At 41.0% G+C, this 27,687-nt stretch overlaps 2 protein-coding genes across 5 annotated transcripts; one reads left to right on the top strand and one right to left on the bottom strand.

The window, feature by feature from the left end:
• Positions 1-77: 77 nt before the first annotated feature.
• LOC115778835 (nuclear receptor subfamily 2 group F member 6-like) lies at positions 78-8,964 on the top strand. The gene is made up of 5 exons (XM_030727187.1): positions 78-1,922; positions 2,819-2,913; positions 5,709-6,043; positions 6,153-6,399; positions 6,867-8,964. Exons 1-5 carry the CDS (start codon positions 1,651-1,653, stop codon positions 7,139-7,141), a joined length of 1,224 nt encoding a protein of 407 aa, XP_030583047.1. The 5' UTR covers positions 78-1,650; the 3' UTR covers positions 7,142-8,964.
• Positions 8,965-10,247: 1,283 nt separating this feature from the next.
• Positions 10,248-27,687, bottom strand: LOC115779398 (occludin). 4 transcript variants are annotated; one of them, XM_030728037.1, is made up of 9 exons: positions 27,448-27,687; positions 23,370-23,967; positions 21,251-21,442; positions 20,650-20,817; positions 16,413-16,576; positions 14,207-14,425; positions 13,393-13,564; positions 11,739-11,780; positions 10,248-11,585 (listed from the first exon to the last, which is right to left on the bottom strand). In XM_030728037.1, exons 2-9 carry the CDS (start codon positions 23,946-23,948, stop codon positions 11,487-11,489), a joined length of 1,635 nt encoding a protein of 544 aa, XP_030583897.1. In that variant the 5' UTR covers positions 23,949-23,967; positions 27,448-27,687; the 3' UTR covers positions 10,248-11,486. The 4 variants fall into 4 exon arrangements, with proteins under 4 accessions (XP_030583897.1, XP_030583899.1, XP_030583898.1 ...); XM_030728039.1 differs by lacking the exon at positions 27,448-27,687 and adding an exon at positions 25,184-25,332; XM_030728038.1 differs by lacking the exon at positions 27,448-27,687 and adding an exon at positions 24,284-24,456.

Raw genomic sequence — 27,687 nt, 5'->3', positions numbered from 1 at the left:
TGCCCTTATAAGGCAAGCAGTGCCATGGCAACAGCAGGGCTTGAATAGCAGTGTCAAATCCCTCAGCACACAGACACACGCTCACTCTCCCTAAAGGAGGGAGCCAGGCAGAGAGACAGAGAGGGGATTGAGAGAGAGAGACGAGGCTATCTCTGGGCTGCTCTCCACTGCAGCGTCTGGCTTTCACTGAAAGGTCTGTGACCGTGTTTTTCCTGCGCTTGTTGTTTGCCTAATTTATTCCTGCTGGGGCCAGCAGAAAGAAAGAAAGGCAGAAAGGGGGGGAAAAAAAAAAGGAAGAAAAAAAAGGACGAGCAGTATAGTAAAGAGTGCAACAGTACACCGTGACTCGCTGACAGGGAATGCAGAGAGAGGTTCTGGCCTCTGGTTGTTACTGCTGGATGGACAAGTACTGACAAAACAAGAAAAGGAAGAGAGAGAGAGCACTTTGTAAAGCTCTGAGAGAGGAGAGGCAGCTGTGACTGAAGAGATTTCTCAACTCTGCTTTTGTTTCGGCTTGTTGTTTTTTTTTTCTGTGACATCTGATCCCCTGACACCGCTGACTTTGAAACAGTTGGAGGGATCACAAGAAAACTCAACTTCACCCCAGAAGACGGATCAGGGGGACGTCTCTGCTGAACTTTGCTGCTGCAGAAACAACTGAGATATTATTCTAAGAGTGAAAGGAGTCTATTCTTTACTCATTTTAATATCAAGCATGGACTCAACGTACACGGCCAAAATACCTTTGCATTAATGCAGAAGTGGTGCGGTGGTCAGTTCACAACACCGAGAAAAGGAGCGGTATCGTTTCCCAAACTCCTCAGCTTAATTTTTCTTTGAACTGGCGGGGCAAATCTTGCTCTCCTCTCCATCACTATCAGCCTCGACAAGTCAAGAGTGAGTCTGGACTAGAACTGGCTCTGATGAACAGATAAAAACCCTCAGCACGACAGGAACTGGTTGGACTAGTTTATAAGTCAGAGCAGAGGGCAGGGCAGTTTAACCCTGCATGAAGGAGGGCTGTGTACTATTTTCCTCCCGCCTGCCTGTCCTTCTGAGAGAAAGTTGTGCTTTAACAGAGAGGGGCAGAGCGTCTTTTTCACTTCAACAGAGGCTCTGTTTTGTCCCCCCTCACTATGCTTAGGGATAGGTGAGGTTTTTTTTTTCTTTCTTTCAAAGGGGGAAGACTGAGAAAGAAAGTGAGAGGGAGGGAGAAAGAGAGGGAGTCAAAGTGTAATTTATTGTTTCCTGTAAAAAGAGCAAGGCTGCACCCTTTTCGCCTGCCTGAACTCTGAACTACTCAGTGTGTGTGTGTGTGTGTGCGCACGTGTGTGTGTGTGTATGTCTGAAGTTTTCGCGGACCTCGGGAGCCGCTGATCAGAGGTCAGGGCAGAAAACAGAACAGAGAGAGCAGAGGATTAAAGAAGAGAGGAACAACAACAGTGGAAAGACCTACAGGTCAGCTTGACCAGACGGCAAAGAGGAGAAAGGTCAACACATTGGAGTCCGGGACAAAAATTCCCCCAATCTCTTTGGATCGCTGCCTTTGAGGGTGGAATCAGCTTTTTAGACTTTGAGGAGAGTTGGAAGCCGGTGGGACAAGGCAGGTCTGTGTATGATCCACTCACAGGACTGCACGTCTCAGAGAATATGGCCATGGTGAGCGGAGGATGGGGTAATCCCAACGGGGGCACTAATGGACTTGGGGAAAAGGCTTACCTGAGGAGGGGAGAGGATGAGGAAGGGTCGCCCCGGGCCGGAAGCAGCGACGTGGATGTCGGTGACGAGGACAAGGCCTGCGTGGTGGACTGTGTGGTGTGCGGGGACAAGTCCAGTGGAAAGCACTATGGCGTGTTCACCTGTGAGGGGTGCAAGAGCTTCTTTAAGAGGAGCATCAGGAGAAACCTCAGCTACTCCTGCAGGTAGGGGCTGCTGGGAAGGTGATGTTTCTGATCACATATTACTTTGCACGTGTAAGATATTTTTAACAACTATAATGCCTTTAAAAGCAAATGTAAGTCTTTGTAATGTACCTTCCAGCATCTATAACTCCTCCTGTAGACACCTGTAAGTATAAGCAGGTGTATAGGCATATGATTAATAAGAATACAGCAAAAAAAAAAAATACAGGAAAACCTATGACGACATTTATAAAGACACATTTCTTAATTCTGGACTCGACTACATGTTTTTTTTTTTTTTTGAAAAGGTCATTGGCTTTTCTGTTACATACTCATTCATATTCTTAAAGGAGACAGCAGATTAGTCCATTTCTCACTCCAGAAGTATGTGTTCCAACCTTGGCCTCATCTCGCAAACAGCCAGAGGGGGAAAAGAAAAAAAAAAAAAACAGAAATGAAAGCACTGAAGGTCAGTCATGTGAGGATGGATTGCCTCAGAAGGTCAGCATTCCCATTATTCTTCACCACAGGAACATTATGTTGCAACTCAGTTCTCTGCTCTTACTAAGACCTCTCTCAGCTGCTGAATAAAGTTATTTCTCCCACAGAATGTCGCATTAACTCTGAATGTTAGACGTGCCTTTCTTTGTTTTTTTGTTAGTTAGTTTGTCACGTCTGGGGCTGAAAAGAGCTCCCTGTGAAATGCTGGCAGACCTCAACCTGCTGCAAGAGGCAACACGAGGGCGTGTAGAGCTGATGATTTACAAAGGTCACAGCCTTGATAGCTTTTCGGGGGGGATAGGGAGACGGGGGGGGGGGGGTTAAATGCAAACTTCACTTTCTTACAGGAAGCATTTGAAGCTCTGTCTCATAGTAAAAGTTTAGTTCTGGCTCTCATTTTAAATGTTTTCCTGCAGATCAAACAGAGAATGCCAAATTGACCAGCATCACCGTAACCAGTGCCAATACTGCCGTCTGAAGAAGTGTTTCCGGGTCGGGATGCGCAAAGAAGGTATCAAAAGCCCTGCAGGGTTTGCCCACTACTGGAGGTTCAAACCCATTACTTCTAAAGGTCAAAAAAAAAAAAAAAAATGGGTGGAGTTACTATTGTGGTGGAAGATCCCAGTGAAAGGTATGCTAGTCAGTATTTTTACATCAACAGTGGATCTGATTATTACAAGGGGAAAGTCTCGCCACATGGTGGTGAGGGTGAACCTAAACACCAGTCCACAGCAGCGTGGGGAGCTGCTCAGTCATGTAATAATTACCCAGTGCAAATGACCCATTAATCAGATGGTCAGAAATGCTTGTATTGCTCCTTATCTGCTGAAATTTCACAAATATTTACAGACAAACTTGTCATATCAGCTGAAAAGGTCACGAATGCAGTGTTTACAACTTCTTGCTCTGTTGCCTTCAGCAACAAGGAATTCAGGTTTAAGGATAAGTAGATAGTGGAAAATAATTAGTTCCAAAGCATTAAATGAAAGTAAAGCACAAGGAGCTCAAAATTATGCAACATTTGAGCACAAGATGCCGGTTACTACTACTTAGATTTAAACCTAATCATATCACTGAAATGGGCTGAAGATGTATACATGTAAGCTCAAAAATACAAGGAAAGGTCATTCATACAGAAAGCACCTACCCTGACATTTTCCAGTTATCCAGTTACCACTAAACCAAAGCCTGTTTTCACTCAGCGGCAGCTGCTGAGCTTAAGGCAACAATGCTTAAATTTCACTGCAGGAAACACAACAACTGACAGTTTTCACTCTGCTTCATGTACTGAAAGCAGCTACTCTAGTTATAATATATTACATAACCAGTTAATTATGATCTTTAATGAGTGGGAGTATTTCAGCATTTATGCCCATAACATCACATCACAAACCTTTTTAGGGTTTTAAGTTGCTCTCCCGTTGAGTTCACTTGACTAAAACCTCAGCTGTAATTGTGCTCGAGTGTAATCTTACCCCACTTATATTTCAGTCTGGGTCAGTGGACACCAGACGCTGTGCCATACATAGTGTGCACTGGGGCCGCGGCGTGCCAGGGGTTACATTTGGCCTGTGGTTATTACTGAACCATGCTGACCACGACCATGACGCAAGTCGCACTGTTTCCACATTACCTGGAAATGTCTGTTTCACCTTTAACCCAGTGAGGGAAGCAGACGTTCAGGTTGCCTTAAGTGAGACGTTGACACCAGCTCTAAATTTTATTCAGTGTAATTTAAAACGGAAAAACACAGAGGGCAGCTTAACCTGACGAAGGCACTCACAGAGGATTTCAAATCTAAAAAAAAAAAAAAAAGTAATGCCGTCTCACTAATGATGTACTTATAATAGTGCTATGGTGAGGCTTATGTGTTTGATTTTTGCTGAAAGGAGCATAGTCTGACTGTAAGTCATTTTCTCGCCACTGATTTTTTTTTCTTTCTTTTTTTTTTCCAGTGGTGGCAACAAATCTTTATTTAGTTGTTAAATCTTCAAAAATGGACATTAGCTGTATTCACATCATGTGAATACAGCTAATGTATTCACATGATGTGCAGCTTATGTGCTGTATGGTGTTTGAATGATTTTTTTAGATGTCACTGCAGTTCTTTTTATGACAAAGGGTCAAGGAAAATATGAATTTGGCTTGGGGGAATCTTAATTTTCAAATAACTGTGTTGCACCTTTGTTTTTTTATCTAATCTCAAGTAAAGATGCAACAAATCGGATTTCCTGCGTACAAATCAACAGCAAAACCAACTTTTTATCCAACGCTTATCAAAATGATTTCTTCCAACAACTTGCAAAGAAACTGAGCTGCCTTGTAACAGCTTAACAGATTCTCTATTTTCATTTGCAACTTAATACACCAAACAACTGCAGAGGTCACAGTTTCACACTCTTAATGAGAAACAGGATAGTAAAGGATGGCTTTGGCTGACAATAAAAGCACATAAAGCCTGAATAGATAACTTGTAAAGAGCTAATCTACCTGTGCCTTATAAGTAAATGTTTAACATATAGGTAAAAGGTGCCCTTCAGGTCAGTAAATATATACCTAGCAAACATTTAATACTGGTTCCCAGCCACTGAGCTGGGAGACCACAACGCTCACAGTCCCCAGCTCACATCCAACTATGGTGGAGCACTGGGATATAGGTTAAGGGACAGCGGGCTGAATGTCTAACAGTTAACTTAGTTTCACATAATAAAAAAAACTCGATTACATTTAACCTAAAATATTCATTTATTGGTGCAATTGTCCTTTTTTTTAAACTCCCAAAGCAATTAATTTGGGTAAATGGACTGATACTTCATGTAGTACCTTTCTACTCACTAGAGCATTCAAAGGGCTTTCTGCTGCTATTCTAACTCATCCAGTCGCATACACACTCATCTATATCTAAGTGCTTTCTAACATACACACACACACACTGTAATGGATACATCAGGAGCAAATCCAGGTTAAGTATTTGCCCAAGGATACTTCAGCACACGGACTGGAGGAGTCAAGAATTGATTCACTGACCTTCTGGTTGGTGGATGACCCGCTGTACCACCTGAGCTAAAGTAGTTTCAGATTTCACTGAAACAGATTTTTGGACAAGGTCATTTACTTAGTTACTTACTATGTAAATTATGTTCTATTTGAGGACATCGTAGAGCTAAAACCCCTTTGATTCAGTCCTTATAATCATTTAATAGGCTGATACATGGAGCACATCATTCATTCCCTCAGACTTGCTCTCTGGACTGAAGTGACTGGTTTTCAGTGAGTGCATTTGTTCTGCTGTGTCTCTCTCTGCAGCTGTCCAGCGGGGTCGCATCCCTCCGTCTCACTCAGGTATCAGTCCAAACTCTCTGGCGGGCGGGGTCGCAGGTGCGGGTCCAGGTCACATTGGGGCAGACTACTTCAACGGCCAGCCAGTGTCTGAGCTCATCTCTCAGCTCCTCCGGGCCGAGCCGTACCCTGCCAGCCGCTATGGGGCCCCATACAGCCAGGCACAGATGCAGGCATCTGCAAGTGGAGCATCTGTCATGGGCATCGACAGCATCTGCGAGCTGGCTGCCCGTCTCCTCTTCAGCACCATAGAGTGGGCCAGAAACATCCCATACTTCCCAGAGCTCCCAGTCTCAGAGCAGGTCAGATTAAAAGCACGACTTTCAGTCCCTTAATTGAACAACAAATTAAATTCATCTTATTCAAAGTTTCTGGATACTCATGGCTCATAGTGACACTTTCGCTCCACAGGTGGCGTTGCTAAGACTGAGCTGGAGTGAGCTGTTCATCCTTAATGCCGCTCAGTCTGCTCTCCCTTTGCACATGGCTCCGCTGCTGGCAGCAGCTGGCTTTCACTCATCTCCCATGTCTGCTGAGCGCGTGGTGTCTTTTATGGATCAGGTCAGGATTTTCCAGGACCAGGTAGACAAGCTGAACAGGCTGCAGGTGGACTCAGCTGAGTACAGCTGCCTCAAAGCCATTGCACTCTTTTCCCCTGGTAAGTCTGATTGTTTTGTTTTCAAGGTAATCTGACTAACTTACTTACTGCAGCAGGATATCTTTACTGTAAACTGACCCCAAGGTTTGGTCACAGAAAACCAAAACAAAACTGTCTGAGGCATTAGACAAGTTTCTCAAAAATGAAATAACTACCATCTCAGGGAACACTTTGATTTGGAGTTTGACCCCTGACCTCCTGAAGCAGACCACACAAGAGAGAATTTCATAGATTTTTGATAGATGGAAAAGAATAAAACAAAGTGTAAGAATGAAATTTAAATGGAAACAATTTCTTAGCTCTCCTGGAAATGACCTAAATGTCAAACTCTCCCTTAAAGTGACCAAATACGAGTTCTGTTTACACTGGCAAACAGAAACCTCTAAAGCTTTGAAATAGAAAGTGTGCAAAGACAAAGCAGCAGCACATTCAGGTGATGATACGGCCTCTGTTTCTCTGCCTTTCAGATGCTTGTGGTCTGACAGACCCAGCTCATGTAGAGTCCCTGCAGGAAAAGGCTCAAGTTGCCTTGACAGAGTACGAGAGGTTGCAGTACCCAAACCAGCCTCAGCGCTTTGGCCGCTTACTGTTGCGCCTCCCTGCGCTGCGCGCCGTGCCGGCTAACCTCATCTCCCAGCTCTTCTTCATGCGGCTGGTGGGCAAGACACCGATTGAGACGCTGATCCGAGACATGCAGCTATCAGGGAGCTCCATCAGCTGGCCCTATGCACCGGGACAGTGAAGCCAGCTGGGCTCCGGAGTGAGATCAAACTAGGAGGGATAAGAGCTCATGAAGATGTCATACGAGCACAAACTGAAAGTCATGAGTGTAGAGGTCACTTTTTCCTCTCATTAGCTTTTGTTGAAATGACACCAAAGCTGCTTTCAGGGAAAAAAAAAAAGTTTGATTGTCTCTAATGTTCTCAGCAGACCTCTCTTTCCCTCATTCCGGATGAACTTGGCTTTCAGTAAAATTCTGACTCTTTAACACGAGGCCACGTGCCTGCACTACCTCCTCCCACATCACCCCCCAATGTGACTTGAAACCAGGCTCTGCTCTGTTGTTTAGTCTGAATGAAGCCATAGCAGTGCCACTCTCTGAGGCAGAGCTTTACTGTACGCTGCCATGGTCGGGACATTCTGTGCGGATCACACAACAAGTTGTGTGATGTTCTGCATGAACCCAGGAGTGTACTGAATTAAGAGACTTTGTTACCAGACAAAGTATTTGTGAAGACTGCAACTCATCGCCTCATACAGCATTTCAACAAAGAGGATGAACAGACACCGCCGTGTGTTTTTACTCTGAGATGTTTTGTATCGCATGTGCAGAAAGGAATAGTTCAACATTTCGAGAAGTCTTTTTGTTTTTACTTTTTTTTGTACAGTTACATAAAAAAAAGATATCACTCTCAGGACTGTATGATAAATACGAAGCTATACGAAGCCAATTAGTTTGGCTTAACGAGCTCTGTACAAAGGTACCAAATCCAACAGTCAACACCAAAAACTTTAAATGTTTTTTAGCCCCTTTATGAGGCATTATGCCAGACTATTTCCTGACCCATTGGGGTCCTGGTAGGTTAAAGCTATCCACTATTTCTCGTCTGTGTTCCGAGCATAAAGCCTTCTGCCGTTGCTGAAAATGAGCATGAGAGTGGCGTCAGCAAGCGTATTTCACAGAATGTTGAACTATTACTTCTGGTATATTACACGGCACTGCAGAAGCTGCTGCTACTGTATGCAGAAAACAAGCGAATGTACTTAAACACAGCCTGGCTCCTCGGACAGTCACATCCCAGTCTAACATTATTACCTCATGTTTTATACATCAGTGACAGATGGAGATTGTATAGGTAACAATTTGTGTGTTAAAGATATTTACAAAGGGATCAAGGCACTGTTATCACTGAAACCAATCAGTAAGACCCACTGGGCAGGTTTATTAACCAAAATATGGCTTAAATTGTAAAACTTCACGTGAGAGGACTTCAAATATTTGAGATCACTTTATGAAAGCTGCATTGAATCAAGTGATGCCTGCGTTTCTGATTAGTCTGTGCAAACTAAGCACTGTGTCCTTTGCTTTTGCAAGGGTAGATGTGGTTTTAGTTCTTTATTATTGTTAAGCCCCTCTAAAAAGCCGGATGGTTAGCATCCTCTCTGAGATCATTATGAAAGGTACTTCAATGTGTAAAAGGTTATTTGTTGGCACTGCCATAAAAGGTACTTTGTTATTCACGAGTGTTAGCGCCATGAACTGAAGCTTATTGTGATGAATTGTAATGTTTGTCGCCAAACCGACTGAAACAAGAAAACTACATGGTGATATGTTTTTTTAATTTCCAGTTATGTCATAAAAAAGGAGAGAAAGACCACGATCCCTTATGCTGTCAAACAACTTCATCATTTTCTGTTATTTGTTGGAATATAAACTATAGTGATTTTTAACTGTGTAGTTTTATCTTTAAAAATCTTTCAATGACCACAGAAAAACTGATACATGCAAAAGAAGTCCATGTGGTGGACTCACTGTTTTAGAAATAAAAGTATACATTCTTTTAAGTGGTGGATTTGAGTGTTGAAGTGGCTCTTTCTTTCAGGGAGGGTGAATGACTTCATGTGTAACATGTTTGAAGAGGTCACCCATCAGCTCTCAGAAACTATAAGGTACGTTTTTCACCTGGGGGGGAGGAGGCCGTGTGGTTTCAGGTTGTGACGATGTTTCTTAAATGATATCAGAGTTTCTCCAAATTTGGCACGAGCATTAACTCGAACTCAAGGATGAACTGATAAGATTTTAGCAGTCAAAGGTCACTCTGACCTTACGTCCATCTCATTCTTAGGAACTCGTGGAGGATATTTCATTCTGTCTGGCTCAAATACTCATTTGGTCTCAAGGATGAACTTATTTGTACATTAATTAGGACTGCCTGTCACACGATTGTCTAGTAGGGTGAAAACAAAGTGAAAAGATCCAAAGTGAAGTCTGGGCAGACATGGGTGTGACATGACTGACTGTTGGAGGCATAAGACTGCAAGGTGATAACACAGTACAACTATTTATGAGAACTTAAAATGATGAATGAACTGTTGAACGCGACTCCTAGCTGTAGCCTGGACACAGCACTGAGTATGTACAGATTTTCATCAACTTATGTGGCAAAAAAAGGTTCTCTTGGTTACCTCATAAGACTTCATTGGGTTAGCAAATATCACAGTTCAATGCTATAAAAACAGTGTCAGCTGTTTTTTTAGTATATGTATCATATAAGTGGCAGTGGTGGCAGTCTATGCATTTTCCAGCATGATGGGAGTGCCATGTCACAAGGTAAAAGTAGTAACTAAGTGGCCAGAAGATCAAATTAACATTTTGGATCCATGGCCAGGAAACTCATGGATCATTGAAAGATCAGTGGAGCACTGATAAGGGAAGAATGGCTCCTCACCAATCAGGATATGGCCAGAAGGTGATATCCAGGATTCCACAGAGAAGTGGATAAATTATGAAGAGGAGTCAACACTCTGACTCTTGGTATAATAAATCTATCTGCCAGTAAGTCTTTGAAATGTATTAAAATGCTTATGGAATAAGTATTTTAATAAACTGAGGCAGCAAGTGTATGAAATACAGAACTTGTGCCACCGCCAAATGCAATGCTTCCAAAAACATACCAACAGAGGGCAGTGTTATCTCGCATTAGGTTCACTGACTGCTGCACAGGCCTCCTGCTCTCCCTGCTGGGCGCTCACTGCAGATGCACTGAGCAGCAGCTGCTGCCAAGTCAAGAGGAAAGAGATAAAAAAAAAAAAACATTCAGAGAATTAGAAATGTTTATTACTCACTAAGTTCAATGCTTTTTTAGACAACATCATTTATGGAGGTATACAATTACAAGAAAAAAAAAGGTCCTTTTATAATAGCATCAAAGAAAATTTCTTACAAAAATAAATGGCTCGCAAATGGTTTTTAAAATGACAACAATGTTCTTCATAAAAATACAAATGCAAGACAAATCAAAAGCGTGTCTACACAATTTTAACGTGTACTGTAGATCGTAACTCTTTGCACATGAAGTGGATTAACAAAATGAGAGCACATTTCATTGGCAAAGAATCAAATGAGAAAATGAGTTCAGCTTATTGACAGAAACAGTGTGACAGGTTTGTTGAGGAGTGTGTGTGATAAAAATATAAAGACAGTTTGACTAATACGCATAGCTTAAACACACTGAAATATCCTACAGTATGTACAAATGCTAAAGAATCCGAAGTTAGAGACTAACCGTAAATTTGTTCTGCGTATATACGATGAACACAATTCATTAAAAGAATGCACAATACAACAACGCCACATATATCCCATTGGCCAGTTTGTCCTCTTTTTGGTCTAACTGTGTCTGTAAAAAATATTAAAATCTTAGTGTAGACAAAAAGCCAGTACAATGGAAAAAACACACGTGGTCCCACCAGAAAGCTGCTAACTTTATCGACATTTAAAGTAGTTACAAACACTGAAGCAGAAGAAGGAAAAGCTCAGCTAACATTCATTCATGACAGAGATAATGCCACGCAAAGGGTTAAAGAGACTGCATGTTTGCTCACAACCTGTTTCGCCTACAAGTATGTTCTCCCTACAATACTGATCCAACACTTATCTGTGAAGAAAAAAATCAAAGAAAAGCCACCAATCTGGAGAGCAAACACAGAAACCAAGCAAAGCGTTATCTCAGGTGACTAATTATCAGGTGACTTTCTCCAGCCACACCCTCAGATCCTCAGAAGTAGCTGCACCCTGCAAACACTGAGGTGAAATGAAACGTCCCACTTAGCAATAACTGAGGGTCCCCCTTTCATTCTTTCCCAAAACGAGTGATTATTTATGAAATTAGAGACTAAAAAACACAAGTTTACAGTAGATCCTTACTATGAACTTGCATTATGTTCCCTGCATGTGTGGGAGTATGGACTACGCGTGTGTATATGCTTGTGTGTATCCTTAAACTTTGGTCTCAGCAGGTCACAGAGTCATTTGGAGTGTATCTTGGCCCATGTATTGTGGGAAGAGTTGGGGATGAGTGTGTTCTTCAGTGGTTCTTGTCATAATCCTTCACCATGCGTTTGATGTGGAATAGTTTGTGTCTCAGCCGGCGACACTCTCTCTTCTTAGCCTGGTAGTCTGACGTCTGCAGAGACAGCACAGAGAAGCCAGCTGATAAAAACTCTAAACAGGCTGTGGTCTGGGGTAAGACTCACTGCAAAGTGTGTCCTTAATAATTGTGTAACTAATTTTTTATAGGTGAGTTCATAAGAAAAATGACTCTGAAATGTCTCCTCACCTGCTTCAGATCCTTCAGCTGATTATATTCGTCTGCTACAGTCTGGGGGGAAAAAAAGGTTTGGTATGATCATCACATACAAAGGAAACATCTTAATGCCTGCTATGCAAACTGGCATGTAGGGCACCAACTAAGGCCCTCCACTCCTGCCTGCTTTGGGATATTCTGTTGATGGTACCCCATGTGTGTCCCCATGTTTTCAGTTCTCACTGTTCTTTGGTCTACCCCATTTTCTCTTTCCCTCTGATGTCCAATGCAGCACTATTTTTGGATTGTCATCCTTATCCCTTCTGAGGACATGCCCTATCCACTTCCATCTCCCTCTCACAAGTATAGTTCCCATGCTCTCCCATTCACATTTCCTCAGTAGTTGTTCAGTGGAGATCTTATTCTGATTCTCAGGATTCTTCCTAAGTTCTTTGTGTGGAAGACCGATAGTTTGCTATGGTCCTCTTCTGTCATTCTCCAGCATACTGAGGTGTATAGCAGGGAGGAAAGGATGCAGCTACAATTTCAGTATCAGAGCTACAGCACTGCTGAGACTTCCAGACATTGTTGAGCATATTTAGCTTTACTGAGTCAGTTCTTGATATCTTTACCTGCTCCTCCCTCACTTGTAACAATGCTTCCCAGATAGCTAAACTCCTCTGTTGTTTGTAAAAATGTTGCCATTTACCTTGACTGGGGCGAGTTCTTTGTGTTTAAGGTCATGACATCTAATTTCTTCCTTTTCTAAAACCCACTTGCTCATTACAAAGCTGTTGGAAACACTAATGGAAACATTAGAGCTTACATTTCCTGCTTCTGTGTGCAGGAAAGCTTTTTTTTTTTTTTTTTTTAAAAAAACAGTTGAGTCTGTCTTAGAGAACTTAGTGTGTCTGAGTCACTCTTCACTCTCATTAAAGGCCATGTCACGCAGCATAGATAGAGAAAGAAAGAGTAAGATAATCCAACAACATCCCGAAACATTCACTTACTCAGTCAAAGATGGCACCCTCTACAAAGTCAGATAGGTTGGATATGTGAGTTTGGAACTAAGAAATAAACCATATAAATACTGACAGTTAATGGAATGCTAAGGCTCTTATATCAGCAGTTCTTAGAAATATTGGCATCTTTATTACATGGAGGGGACCATCTGATTTATGACTGAATCGGACTGAATCAGACTTTCTAAAATCAAACAATATACTTTTTGTCTAAAATTTGAAGAAAATGCTGTGTAGCTCCTCCATGTGACTCTAGGAGCTGAATATAAGTGTGGCAAAACTGTAACTATTTGTGTGATGAAAATCTAAAATGCTGAAATCTTCATTTTGTTAGTTATAACAAAGAAGCTCATGAAATATTCTGGCAGAATCTTAGCGTTTGCTGGGAAGTGTGCACATATTCAAGGACCATGGTTCAAGGAAGACTTTTTTATCACAGTTTGTTAAGTGCTACAGTGGACAAAATAAGAGCAAACACACACAAAAAAATATTAAATATAGAATAAATATAGAATATATTTTTTTGTTCCGTTTTATTATCGTCACCCAACCCAAGAATATATTATTATTTGAGTTGAGTTTCACTGGGAGGAGCTGACCTTCTCCCTTATATCACAGATTTTTAATTTAATTTTCCTTGATGTTTCTAGGTTTGTTCATCTCACCTGGTATCTGGCAGAGGTGTCGTCCAGTGTGTCCAGCTGCCGGCTGAGCTTGTTCAACTGATCGTTAATGTCGTCCATCTCAGCACACAGCCGCTTGTACTCCCGAAGGTCGGCGTCAAACTCTCTCTTATAATCATGTCGCTGAGCATCCGATGTTATCTCTGGGTACATCCTGGAGGAAAAGAATGAGCGGAGGCAGGAGGTGCAAAGGGATAAATGATGGCGAGATAGCAAAGGAAAGAAAGACCAACATCAGCATCATAGACATACATCTACCAGTCACTAGACAAGCCTCAATGTCAACTTAGTGCAAGTCAATTCTAAGTGTTGAGTTCAACTTTAAATGTTTCCCTCTAGGATATTTCTGAATGTGTGAAGAAATGCAACATAAAAATCCTGTCTCTCTACTGTACCTTTTTGTACCTTTGTCCCAGTTCTCTAATTATGCCTGAGTACAGCTCATGTGAGGTGGCATGCTTTAGAGGATTAACTGCTCTCCTGGATAGAATGAGGGGATATACAGACTGTGGCCTTTCCCTGTCTATTTTTTTTTAAGTATTTATAACTTTACCATTATAAACTTACATGTTTCAAATCAAGAGATGTTCTAGCTGCATTTTCCTATAAATTAAGTTATTGTGTTTGATCTTCTGAGCTTAGGTATTAATTCATGTCAGAATATAGGTCAGGTCCTGAGGGGACGACAGCATTTGACTGCAATCCCCATTCTGAGTTTTTGCCTAATGACATTTTTCTTCTCTAATCCAGACTGTGTGTGAGCAGCTCACAGATAAAGTAGAAGATTATTTCTCACCTATCCCATTCTTCTGCATCCAGTTCATTGCCTGTCTCTCCTCCTGTGGTGTACTCCGTTTCATACTGCGACTCGTCCAGTTCTGGGTTACGTCTGCGTCTTTTGCCCCGGTGGGCAGAGGGTTTGCGGCCTCCGCCCGTCTCTTCTGAAGGGCTGGAGCTGGTCCCCCCGCCATGGGAGAAGACTTCTGATGGTCGGCTGGTTGTTCGCTCAGAGTACCTGCAGAACAAAGACATGAGAAACACGGCTTCTTCTTTCGCAGGCTTACCCCCGAGGGGGCAGTGATTATAAGTTTAGAAGCTTAGAAATTCAAGCTTTTTGCTTTTCACAAAAGAGATTTTTGCATTTGTGTTTTTCATCAGTTTGGGAAAAGGTAATGACAAACATCATTCCACTGCGCTAAAAAGATCAGCAGCATTTACAATCAAAATCTGGTTGATGTTGCCAGCTCTGCCAAATGTGAGCACACTACATAGACACAATCAATCAATAACATCAGCATGGTTTTCAGTGTTAATCTCTGATTTAATGATCAATACTACTTTCATATGTTATGTATCTAGACTGGAATTATGTGGAAAAGAAATTTTATGTGGAAAAGGAATTTTAAAAGTAGCTTTTTTCATCAAACTATATGAGTTACCGCAAAAAAAAGATCATTTGGGCTCCAGATGTGCTGGCATACCAGTTTCCTTTTACCAATATCCCTCACTAATGGTATTTTTGTATATGAGACGCTATAGACCCTTGTTTCAATATACAGTTCAAAGATATTAGCAGTGAGGCTATTGGCTTTTTTGGTTTTCATAGTGTAGAAAAGAGTAGTACTGTATATGTTTAGAAACATTTAAATATATTAAGTAAAGCTATTAAGCTTTTTAATCAAAATAATATAAGAACCCTATTTCCTGAAATGCCCCAGGCTGAAGGTAGACATTTACTAACCCATTTATGATTATTGCTGTTCATACCCTACAATCTGACTCTGTGCCATATGGAGGCTCTCAGTGACCAGGAAGCAGCTACAGCTCTTTAATAATGAGAAAGAGAAACACATTCAATTTTGTAGGTTTGTAGGGATTTGTGGTGGAATCCAAATCCAATGGGACAGATATTACAAGTTCTTACCAAAAAAAAGGCTGAACAACTGTGCACAATGCAGGTCTGCAGGCTGGCATTTTTCTGCTTATGAAAAGACCAGTTCTGTTTGCCATGTGAGGAAAATCTTCTGTACTTTGAACTGACTGCAAGTGTAGTGTACAGTCAGTGTGTGCATAAATGCTTGTGCTGTTTATAACACAGTCTGAAATAATGTCATTCAGCATATAGACATAAGATGGATTAGTTTTTCAAAGTAAGAGAAAGTGTTTGTGGCACAGCTTTTATCCAAACACTGAAGTCCTACAGACAGTAAAACAAGCAAAAACAAGGTGCTTCAGAAATCCTTTGTAGCTTTGATGAAAAGCAACATCAGTTCACAAATATTCTGCCGTACTCCTCAGAGAATTCAAGCAACGTGAGATATATTAAAAAAAAAAAAAAAAAACAGGGGAAGGTTAATCCAAAGAGGACTCAAAGGTCACACATGTACCCAGAGATCTCGTTTGTGCAGGGCAATATGTTTTCATGGGTTTTAAAGCAAACTAGTGATTACATATTGCTTGGGTGAGCCATGTGCTCTGAAGTGGGCTTTGCTTTCTTCCAGAGGACATTCTCCACAGGTCTCTAACTGGGATAACATTCAAAGCTGACAAATCATAATGACAAACAAAAAACAGGGAAAAAAATAAACAAAAAAAAACAGTTTAATTCTGTATCATTGAGCCAGTTATCTCTTGTAATGTGCCAATGATGGATTTCTTTTCTCTTTCCTTAAAACACTAATTTTTTTTTCCAATGAAGACTCTTGAGCTCAGAGGAATATACACAGAGTTTAACCATCAAATGTGATTTTGAGGATGTTTGTGCAGTCTTATTATTTATAACCACGACTGCTGATTTCACCATTTTGGATTCACGGTGAATTTAAGAATGCATTAAAAGGCAATCTGAAGAAAATGTGAATAAACTGATCTGTGACTGTGTGAAAAGAATAACTAGAAAAGAGGATATAGAATATATACTATACATGCCACACAAATGTTTGCAAGCTCATGTTGCTGAAAATAAAGATTTAAGTATTCAAAGAAAACAGGGCGCCACTTACTCATTGTTGTCGTAGGCGTCCCCATTATAGGAGCTGCTCTCCACCTTTGGTGGCGAGTAGGAGATGACACTGTTAGCTGAGGCGTTAAGCAGCCCGCCTCCCTTCTCTGACACCAGCAGGGTTGGCGCATCCTGAACACTGCGGTTTTCCTCCACATTGTTCACCTTCAGCAGGCAGGAAAAAGCACAAGGAACAGGATCAGGAAATACAAACAAACAACTGCAGCACTCACGAAGATCACAGCGGCACACAGGCTTGTTTTTTTATATCCTGAAGAAGAAATATCACCGTTTTCTTTTCTTACACATAACTGGTGTACTAAAATGATCTTCATGGAATTTTTTTGTGTCATGCGTCATCCATCACAATCACCATTTTAGTAAAAGTTTCAAAACAGTGCAATATCTTAAATGCGGGAAGTCATAGTTGAAAGCATTAGCTTCAATGATGGCTTATAAAGGACACAAGTAAGAGACAAAGACAAAAGCATGGTAATTAGTACTTAAAAGTCTGAGTGAGCAGTCAGGCATAAAATTGCACTTTGCAATCCAACTGAGAGGCTTGGTTCGCAGTGCATGAAAAGGTCAGGAGAACAAAACCAAAGCAGGGATACAGGAGGTTAATTATAGATCAAAATAAATCTAACCATAAATAAACCAAATCTTTAATAAAACACCTTTGATTATTTCTTGTTAACAGGATTGGATTAGATATGTCCACACTGTAAGGCTGTTTCTGATGTCCTTAGAACCTAAAGTAGTGAATGATATACACAAAAAATAATTCCCACTTTGCTTTCACTTCTTTTTATTGCCTTGTCTTCATGGATATCTGGAACAAATCTGCTCTTCCTTCCTCCATTATTCTGTATTTGCAAGTCCTTCCTGCAAGGTCAAAATCCCTGCATGACAGCATTCCTTACAATGAAGGCCTTGGGGTTGGTCAGTGTTTAATCCATAAAATGTATCAATGATTAGATGCTTTTTACAAGACCTCTAAACAAAGCAGTAGTCTCTAAACTGAAAACATGTGTTCTACTACCTCTACTACCTTGAAGACCTCACATTAGCAGACACTGGTTAGAGGTGAGAATTTACTAATGAGTCACCATACACAATGCTTCTCCTGTGGTAACACTGACCAGTTTTCCACTCTGTAGGTGGTACGTCACTGAATTCCTCACAGGACAGAAGGAGAGCTAAATATCAGCCTTGCCCCTAAAAAACAATAATCACACTGGGTGGAGTGCTTGGATGGGGGGGAGAGCAGGCCCTTGTGCAGCTGCAGGAGAATCCTGTTTGAAGAGAGTAGTTCATGGAAGAATCTCAACAATGTCCTCTCAGTGAGTAGCACAGCAGCCGCTGGGCTGTGAATGTAAGCACAGCAAGAATGTCTGAGAGTGCTGGACCTGGTAAAGCAAAGCCAGGAGGCAAAGATTGACAGGAACATTAAAAAAAAAGGCTTGCAGGCAATGGTGGCTGTTGATGAGGAGGCACTGAGGCATGCAGGACCAGTATAAATGAGGTAGAACTGTATGTAGACAAAGGAAGGAATAGTTCTTGATGGCTTTAAGTAAGAAACCAGGAGATGTGGTGGGTAAGAAAAAGGAAAGTCCAGCCTGAGCGACAAAAACAAAGAGATTTACTGCGTGTCAGCTGTAAAATGTCTGCTCGCATAAGTTAAAAACACTTTTTTGTGCGGGTAGTTCAGTAAAGATGCTGGCACAACTAGCTTTTACAGCAACTTATTCTAGCAGTGACTTAGTGATTAAAACACTGAGACAAGAGGTGATAACGTGGAAGAGTAACCAAATCTTTGCTGTTAACCAATATTTTTTCATCATATTGTTAGTCTACATTGTTTAATGTCTAAGGAAGACCATTTTAAAATACTGTTCCAAACATTCACAGTCCATCTATGAAGCAGCTCAGGATGCTTTTGATCTCCATGTGTGCAGCTCTTCAGTGCTTCTAGCACACAGACAGTCCTGCAGAAACCAACTCTGATGACCTCATGCAGCAGACACAATGCAATACACCCCACCACCCACCACCCAACCCCCCACCCCCTCTGGTGAGCTGAATGCAGCTTGTGTGTGAGGTCATCAGAACAAGCCATGCCTCCCTGAGCTCAGCGAGAGAGATGGGTCCAATCTCAAACCAACCACAGCCTTAGACGGTCACTGGCCTGGAGCTTAAAGGAGCTAAACAAGGCTGATGACTCATTCTGTGGCACAGAGATGCAGGTAGTGTGTCAACAAAGTTAAAAAAAAAAAAAAAGAGAGACTGGGATGTGAATGATTAGTAATATGAGGAATATGAGGACAGGAGAAAGCCAAAGATAAAATATGTACATTGGCCTTAGTTCAGTCAATGACTATACAATACTGGCACACACTAGTTGATGTGCTTTACAGAAAACAGTCTTCAAGCAGAAAAGCCAAGTATGACAAACGAACTATATACAGTATATGTTGTAAGCTTTGAATAAAATAATGCTTCCATTGATCGTTAAATCTTCTAATGTACAAACTCTATCCCCTTTTCCTGAACCTTTACTTCACTAAAAATATATTTTAATGTTTTGATTTCCAGGAGAAATATGTTAAGTTCCAATGAAGTAGCCTTAATTACTGCACCTACAATGACTGTTATGACTTCACTGTGTAGTGCTCTATTACTAGACACTAGTACTAGTCACTGTGGGCTCATCTCATTCACTCTGCTCTGCCTGTACACTTCTGTGTGTGCGATACCATGCTCTCGGGAATGCAAACCTCTCTCAAACACAGACAGCTCTATATTAGGCAAGAATACAGAAAACTTGTACTGCATGCTTAGCGTTGGCTGTGGGAGTACATTTGTCCCACCCTTTAGTAGATCTGTGCTGTAAGATAAGTCAAATCTTTATAAGTTTATGATACGGCACAAAAAATGACCTCACGCACTTCACGTAACTTCTGCATTCCTAAGTTAAAGTGTTTGATGGGAGAGGGTAAAGTAGCAGTATTTAGGTGTTTAATCATTGTGTTCTTGCTTTATATTTGTTTTTATTTCACTTGCAGCTGCTACGTGTACTGTATCCCATGTTTGTATACTTTTCTGTGTTCCTGACACTCCGGTGGGTAATGTTTGAGCAAACACTGGATGGGAACAGGAAAGAGGCATCATTACTGTGATGAGGTACTGTGAAAGAAAACTCCAGTGAATTTTAAGACTAAAAACAATTTTTAAAAAAATCTTACAAAAAAGTGCACATATTTCTCTGCATCCTTAACTCACCAAATCAGGCTATCCTATTAAAGCTGTTTATGGACTATAATTAAATCTCCTATAAAGAGGTTTCAGCTATCAGCCCATATTTCAGTTACTGGTCCTATATGCCTGGCATGCTCTTGACTTTAAAAAAAAAACCCACAAAGGCAGGTTCTCTAGAAACCACCTGTGTGCTTACTATCTCCTCAGGTGGTTAATGATTACTCAGAGTGAAACTAGGTTGAGGACCATTTGCAAACAATCACCGATTGCTATCATCCCTGACCCTGAACAAAGTGACTCAGTCAGAGGAAACACTGAGTGTAGTGTTACTGTTTCCCTGCTGAATCCTTCTAAACATCTATATGAAACTCCTCTTGGACTGTGAACTCATAAAAACAAGCAAGGAAAGCATATGAGAGAAGTAAACTGGCAGCCAATGCTAACTGTCTCTTCAGACAGGTTATACGTTAAGAACAGCACAGTAAATCAACAGATTAACCTTAGGTATGTGCAAGTCTCTGCTTGGCTATTTACAGTTCACCACAATCACCTACCTGTCATTATCACTGATGACTATCTACACAAGAAGATTAATACCTCACTGACAACCTACCTGCTCATCTACTACATAGGGAAAAAGGTTGCCATTTAACATCGCATGTGTGACAGAGACGTAAAGTATATGTCAGCAAGAGTTGTTGGCTGAATAATTAAATGCAAAACAACAACAACAAAAACCTGTCATTGAGCATTTCATCATCTAATCAAATCTGTCAGTGATTACTGTATTCCATCCTGAGCCCGGATTTAAACTCTGCACGACCCTGATCATTTGACTCTGAGCTGTGCATGCATAAACTCCAGACCAGTTTGGGTCAAAGGAAATGCAGGAATGCAGGAAGGAAATGTGATTTTCTTCTTTTTTAAATCCCCCCATTAAACCCTCATTAAAGTGTGTCGGCCATCCCGCTGTCTCTTACCCATTCTTCTACATCTCTGCCCTCTGAGGCCTTCCCACCAACAAAAGGCTCATCCCAGTAAATATTCGGCTTTCCATAGCGCCAGATCTTCCCTCTTGTTTTCTGTGCGAAGAAAGCAGCAACACCCAAAGCGATGACAACCAGGAATCCACACGCCATGGCAATTCCCTGGTAAGAGCAAGAATATGAGTTTGAGTGAAGTTTGAGATAAAGTTGCTTTATCTTGGTACAAAAAGTACACAAAAACAAATGTGTAACATCATTAGGAGTCACATTTGTAGCACAGGACTGATAATATGAGAAGTTAGGATACGTTGTATGTTTGTGACATTTTATCTCACACATACCACAGTTCTAACAGCTTTTAACAGCTACAGTCATTAGAGCTTTTTAAATGGTAGAAAAAAACCAGAAATAAATCCACAACAAAAATCAATCCAGAAAACTTCTTGGAGACTTTTCACCATTATAAAATTACTGAATAAACAGGTTTATGGATCATCACCAACATTCTGCAATCAAAATGTAACTCTGGCTACTAGAACAACACAAAATATTCCTGGAAACCAAACAAATCCAGCAACTTAATAATGCTACAGACCTCCTGTGGGTCCACAAAGCAGTAATGGTACAGGTACTGGTTGTACATGGGGAAGCCTCCCACTCCTCCCATCTGTGAGTAACTGGTTTGGTAAAGACTCTGGCACATTACGAGCATTGGATTGCGTATCATACTGGAGGAGCTCTGGGCCATGGGATTCACTCCAACAATGTAGACAATGTTTATGATGCCCTGAAAAGACAGAATTAGTGCACCAACATATTTAGTATACTGATATAGATACGTGTAACATTTGAAAGCCGATTATTAAAAGAGACGTCTCTTAGCAGAATATGAGGCGGCTGGATCAGATTACATGGTGGGAAACACTCAGCAGCAATCTTATCACACAGTGTGCAGAACACCTTGTGAGTCCAAAGGCTGCAGTACAAGGAGGAGACAGGCACCTTCCATGCTGGACTAACAAATGTTCATTGCCACTCTAGTATGTATCTAATAACACTTAGTTATTATTATAAGCAAAATCATATGAAACCAGTCGTGTTTACTGATGCTTGGTGAAAGGTCAGTTTGTAAATAAACAAAAAACATTATACCACCAAAAACTTGAGAAAATCAGGTTACCACATTATTCTGCAATAGACAAAATAAAAACCAGAGCTGAGATAAAGTCAGGCCATACTATACTGTGTGAATTTGCTACAACTGAAGACTCTCACTTTATAATCTCGAAATCCATGAAAGTTGGTAGTAAAACTGGATTGCTGGGACACCTTTTCTTTTTAGCTCTACAGTGGTATTATGTATATTCAGCAGCATAAACAAACTGGTGTACTGAATGAACATCTGTACTGCACTGGTTAAACTGAGTCAAACTTATTATAAATTTAGCTTCTGGTATTTAGGGTTTTTTGAAAACATCCAAATTTAAATGCTATTCATAACAAAGAAAGGCATTCACAATTTTGACTCTTAGCTGAGATGAGAGATGGAAAGCCTCAAATATTTGGTGATTATATGAGATGGTGCAGCAGGAAAATTCTGATGTGCTTATACTAATGCACCTTACGCACCACACCAAAAAAAAAAAAATACACTATTATCCTGATGTAGTTCTAGTTCACTCTTTCCCTGAATTAACCTTAAAAGAGTAGAGCACTCACCAGACATGCATGTTGTTCATCTAGGAATTAAACTCTCAGACAGTAGGTGCACATGGCTAATAATCATAAGGATATTTAAGCACAATGCTACTGTGTTTATGTATCTGTACATGTGGCTTATAAACATATCATTACATTGCTGGGCTCACAAGAACTGCCAGCCCTCAGCCATGGATGATGGCACTGGCCACAAGCCCAATATTACACACTCAAACTTAGAAGCTCAATAATCAGTGTGTGTGTGTGTGTGTGTGTGTGTGTGTGTGTGTGTGTGTGTGTGTGTGTGTGTGTGTGCATGTGTGTGTGTGTATTCAGTTATGACTGAAAATGGATTTGACTTTAAGCTTTACTGTCTGTGCAACAACAACTTAAGTATATGTCTTGATCTAAAATTATTTCAGCTGCATGATGATGATGATAAAAAAGCTGAGCTGTTTTGGCAAGGGAGTTGGGGATTTTTGTCAAACAGCTGATAAGAGACGACAAAAGGTTTTGTCCCGAATAGGAGGTTTATGGTCAGGTCAGGCCATGTTACATTAGCCTTTGCAAATATTAAATAAGGTAAAGCACCTGCATTTAAAGTGAAAGTTTCCTGGCTTTCTTGTGTTCAAGTGAAAGATTTCTTCAAAGTATCAGAAGTCTCTCCTCAGTGATGTAGAAGTACGTACTGTTTGTGCCTGAGTCTGATCCACTAGATGAAGGTTATTTTCTATTGTGTCTTGATCAGAAAAATAAATTTCTCTTAGCAGTAAAAGTATATTTACAGATTTAAAGCTATCCGGCAATGGTGTTTTCATTTGGTACTATACCTTCTGAGGAGGCGTGTCTTTAGTTTGAATCTATGGAGTTATTTGCCCTACTGATTACTTTCCACTGGCATATTTTACACTATGACAGCACAGGCCTGACATACACTGAAGAGCCAAATAAATAGCTAAAAACATAATTTTCTATGAATACTGATCTACTACAAGATTATTCACCAAAGGATTTACCTGCAGGACAGCCATTAAAACGCTGGATATCAAGACTGCAAGAAAGAACTTCCTGCTGCGGACTACGTTGGATTTAGAGAAGCTGGTGATGAAGAAGGCCAGTGCTCCTATAAAGTTAATGGCTGCCATGGCAATCATAGCAGCTTTGGCTGAGTAAGGAGAAACGTAGGACCCGGATCCGTAGATGTTTCCATAACCTCCATAACTACCGTAGCCTGAGCCATAGCCGCCCCCAATGTAGCCGCTGCCGTAGCCCATACCAGAACCATAGTAACCCATTCCCGTGCCATATCCGTACTGGATGTCCCACATGAGAGTGGAAGCCACACAGGCGAATATCGCCACACAAAGTACTACCACTGTAGCCATCATGGCTTTGACAATCCCGGGAGGCGACAGCCATTTGTAGAAGTGCTGCGGCCTGTCCTCGATGTAGTAAGATCCTGGTGGAGGTGGGTACGCGTTGTAATCGCTCTGAGGGTCGTGGAAACTCCCCACAGGGCCAAAGCCATTGTTGGGTGGAGGGGTGAAAGGAGGACTGTAGACCGGTGGACTCTCGTACTGTTGTTTGTCAAACATCGCTCAAAGATGTCTGGAACTGTAAAGAAAAACACCAACACACACACAAAAAAGTCTGATGACAACTGAGAGATAAAAATGTACGGCACACAGTCAGGAAGAGCTGTCCCGGGCTGGATTTCAGCTGAACATGAATATGAGTAATGCTACATGGACAGATACGATAAAATTAGGCGTGACTTTCTTTGCAAATGAGGTTAAGTGAGAGAACAGTGTAAATGTTTTACTATTTACAAGGGACTGTATTTTATGATGGCACAATTTAGATTTGGTTTGTCCATTTTTCTGCTTCTGTTGGGCTGAAGAAATTGAGTGTTATAAAACATATCGCATACCTGTTCCCTTATGTCAACAGAAAAAAAATGAAAGAAATAACCACAGTCTTGAGATCTCTGAACCAGCCAAGTCAGAATGAGTATGGAGATGTCGGTACCAGGACGGGGAGAGCAGCCAAACAACAATACTTTCCTTTCTGCCTCTTTATAGGCTGTGGACGTCTCTCTCTAGCCCCAACAATGTCCAGAATTGGAATATTTCACATCCCAGCATCCAGCTAAAAAGTTTCTTTTCTGCTGCACATGTTACATTGAGATATGCAACACCACAGAGTATACAACATAACAATGCCCATTCTTCTCCAGCTCTACAGGGAGTGGGAGGCCTACGTGTTTGACTGAAAGGCACATAAACAGCAGCACTGTTACTGCAGAACACTGAAAACCTTAATGCTTCTTTCACCTTTACCTTATGTTATTGCCAGTTGTGGTCTCTCCATATGGTAAACAATACATACTATAATACAATATAATGTTAGACTTACAATTGACTACACTAACTAATCATTATTAAAATAATTATTATTTAACCTATAAGACATCTTAATATAATGAAAAAAAGCCCAGGATTTGATAAAGATCCCATGGTCACGTCTTCAAATTATTTTTGTGATTAAAAATATTCAATTCACAATGACATAAAAAACCTGAAAAACAGCAAGTTTATACTTTTACAAAGCTGGAAGAAGCACATGCCTAACATTTTTGCTTGATAAATTACTTCTTATTCAGTTTCTGCGCCGAGATGTTTTAGTTTTTGACTGGTAGTTGAATAAATCACTTAAAATGAATACGCTAACAGAGCTCTGGCAGAAAGAAATAGCTAAGACACCCAGCCATTCAGAAGTTTAGACAGTGAGATGCAGTCCCTAGCACTACCCACAGTGTCATAATTCTTACCCCCTTTTATGGGACTCGGGTGCACACAACAGAAGAAGAGGTCTCGCCTCAGAGCCTCCATCTCAGACACCTTCCCATTATACCCTCTCTCAGTCCTCCATATCCTTCATCCCCCTTACAATTGCCCTGTCTCTTAACTCTCTCCTCGGCTTCTCTCCTTCCCTCCATAACTTCTTGCCTTTGTTACGGGAGCAGGAGGGGCAAAAGTCAAGGCTGCTCGCCACAGGAACAGTGTTGCTATGAAACCACAGTTTCCAAAAAAAAAAAAAAAGGAAAAAAAAGGAAAGAAACGAAAGAAAGAAAATCGGGACACTGTCCAGGGAGGATCAAACAAGGGCTCCTCTGTGTTACTCTTACATGGACTGAGGCAGAAAACAGAAAGAGGGGAGTACAGGTGGATGAGCATATCATGTTCTGCAGTCTCAGGTGTCCTATATTCTTGGCTGGATGATAGCTTAGTTCATGTTACAGTGTTTGTTTATAATGATAACTGGACAGGAAATTTTCTTAGGCTTTTTACAAGCAATCAAATTCAAACGGAGGCAGCCCACGCACCTGTGACTTCTACCTCACTCTGAAACGCTCCTCCCTAAAATATCCACTTTATTACACCAGGGAAACGTAGAGCACCTTAGGTATTCACATGGGGAAAAAAAAATCTAAATCTACATGTGAAATACTGTATTTTAATTAAATAATAAAACTACTCTTTAATTTTAACTTTAACAGTCAGCACATGGACATAAAAGTTGCTCATGTCTGCAGCACACTGATCTTTAGGACCCACAAACACATAGGAATGACTTAGGAACCTTTGCTCCTTAGAGGGAGGACATTTATTGCATTAACTGCTAATTGCCTGATTACAGTGTACCTTTATACTGTATCTACAGCAATCGTATCCTAGGAACAACAACAACAGTACCAGCAGTAGCAGTATTAGTGTTTGTCTAACACTGGATTGCCTGGCTCATTTTAAGGCTGGGCAGAGAGCACAGTGTTTGGACCACAGTCACAGGTCAGGTCAGACACCCACCAGGCGTAGCCTGAGCACCACAACAACACAGAGCCTCTATCATCTGCCGTTTATAAAGGAATTCCAGTTATACAGTCACATGCCGCACATCTGTCAAAAACAATTAGACCCCTGCCCAAATGTAGGCTGCGACCCACTGGCACAAACACGGGAGTCAGCCAAGACTTCCTGCTCAAAAGCACCCCACTGACAAAGCTCCTGCACCATAAAAGTTGTGGGGAATAAAAACAGGTTTCTTTAGGTAAACCTGTCTAAATCTAATAAAATAACACAAAAACTGCTGTAGAAAAGTGTTCTATCATCTGGTCTTATTAAAGACCTCTGTGTGTGAGGCTGTTTGAGACACAAAGAGAGGTATATGGACGACGAACAAATATTTGACAGATAAGGCTACAGACTAGCCAGCTGATTGAGGAAAAAGTAGACAAAACTGAAGCAGGTGAGTAACAGATTCATAATATCTTCATAATTTTAAACAAATGCTGAACATTACACGGCCTTAATAAAGGTAGGGTTTATTTAGGACCTGCATTAGTTATTAAGAGTTGAATGGCCTTTACAGTAGCATGTACATATGAAAGATGAGAAGATAATTAACGCCGCTGTGAGGTATGCAGCATTTTTTCATGACCACAGCACAGCTTCACACGCATATGAACTATAGTTATGGATCAAATGTGAGTCTTTTTATATGTATGACCCCTTTACTTGTGTCTGCATTCACCACTGAGGTAAAGCACACCTCTGAAACCACCAACACAACACAACACCACACTGCTTACATGCTGTGTGATTTCTGCTCTCTTAGTTCATGATCAATAACTTTTGATTTACGCTTGATTTCTTTTATTTCTTTCAAGCCAAATGCACATCAGATCTGATATCAATACGGGTGAGGTTATTTGCGCTATTCTGTCCCAGAGGGATTCTGGTAAAAGTAGTTTTCAAGTGGTTTATTTATCATATTAAAAAAAACAAACAGTAAAACTACCCCAGTAATGTTGTTAGCTAGCAGGACTCGGGAGTTGTTGGCCCACCTGTCGAAGTTTCAAATCCACCGTGTAGTTACCGTTAAATCAAACACTTGCTGTAACAGCGGCAAGTATGAACAACTTAATGAAAAAATAATACAAGTGGTTCACTAATTAGAGGCAAAAAAAATAAAAACACCCCCAAACTTTACAGTACGCTATTAAAATGACCTGTATCCACCTTACGATTATCTTACCTGAGGTCGCCGAAGGGTGGATAAAAACTTGACCAATGTCCGCCCTTATTTCCTGTCAAAACTCTCCTTCCTCTAGAAGTGCGAGGCTGTAGAGGAAATTAAAGTGTCCGTCGGAATATGCGTTTCTGAATTAAAGTAAAGCCCTGTCTGAAACTAATGTTGGAGTCGTTTCTGCGTCCCGGGTAGACAGGGACCGACGGCGGTCTGTGAATAAGTGCTTTGTCCCGCCTGTCCGCCGCG

Source organism: Archocentrus centrarchus, chromosome 4, assembly GCF_007364275.1.
Source record: "Archocentrus centrarchus isolate MPI-CPG fArcCen1 chromosome 4, fArcCen1, whole genome shotgun sequence".
NCBI classification, from domain to species: Eukaryota; Metazoa; Chordata; class Actinopteri; order Cichliformes; family Cichlidae; genus Archocentrus; species Archocentrus centrarchus.
This window is presented reverse-complemented; position numbering and strand designations above follow the sequence as displayed.

Coding starts and splice junctions, on each gene's coding strand:
- LOC115778835 (XM_030727187.1), top strand. CDS start 1,651: ATGGCCATGGTGAGCGGAGGATGGGGTAATCCCAACGGGGGCACTAAT. Junction 2,914..5,708: donor GGTCGGGATGCGCAAAGAAG/GTATCAAAAGCC, acceptor CTCTCTCTGCAG/CTGTCCAGCGGGGTCGCATC. Junction 6,044..6,152: donor AGCTCCCAGTCTCAGAGCAG/GTCAGATTAAAA, acceptor TTCGCTCCACAG/GTGGCGTTGCTAAGACTGAG.
- LOC115779398 (XM_030728037.1), bottom strand. CDS start 23,948: ATGTTTGACAAACAACAGTACGAGAGTCCACCGGTCTACAGTCCTCCT. Junction 20,818..21,250: donor GCTTTGTGGACCCACAGGAG/GTCTGTAGCATT, acceptor TGCTCTTACCAG/GGAATTGCCATGGCGTGTGG. Junction 11,586..11,738: donor AGCTGAAGGATCTGAAGCAG/GTGAGGAGACAT, acceptor CTGTCTCTGCAG/ACGTCAGACTACCAGGCTAA.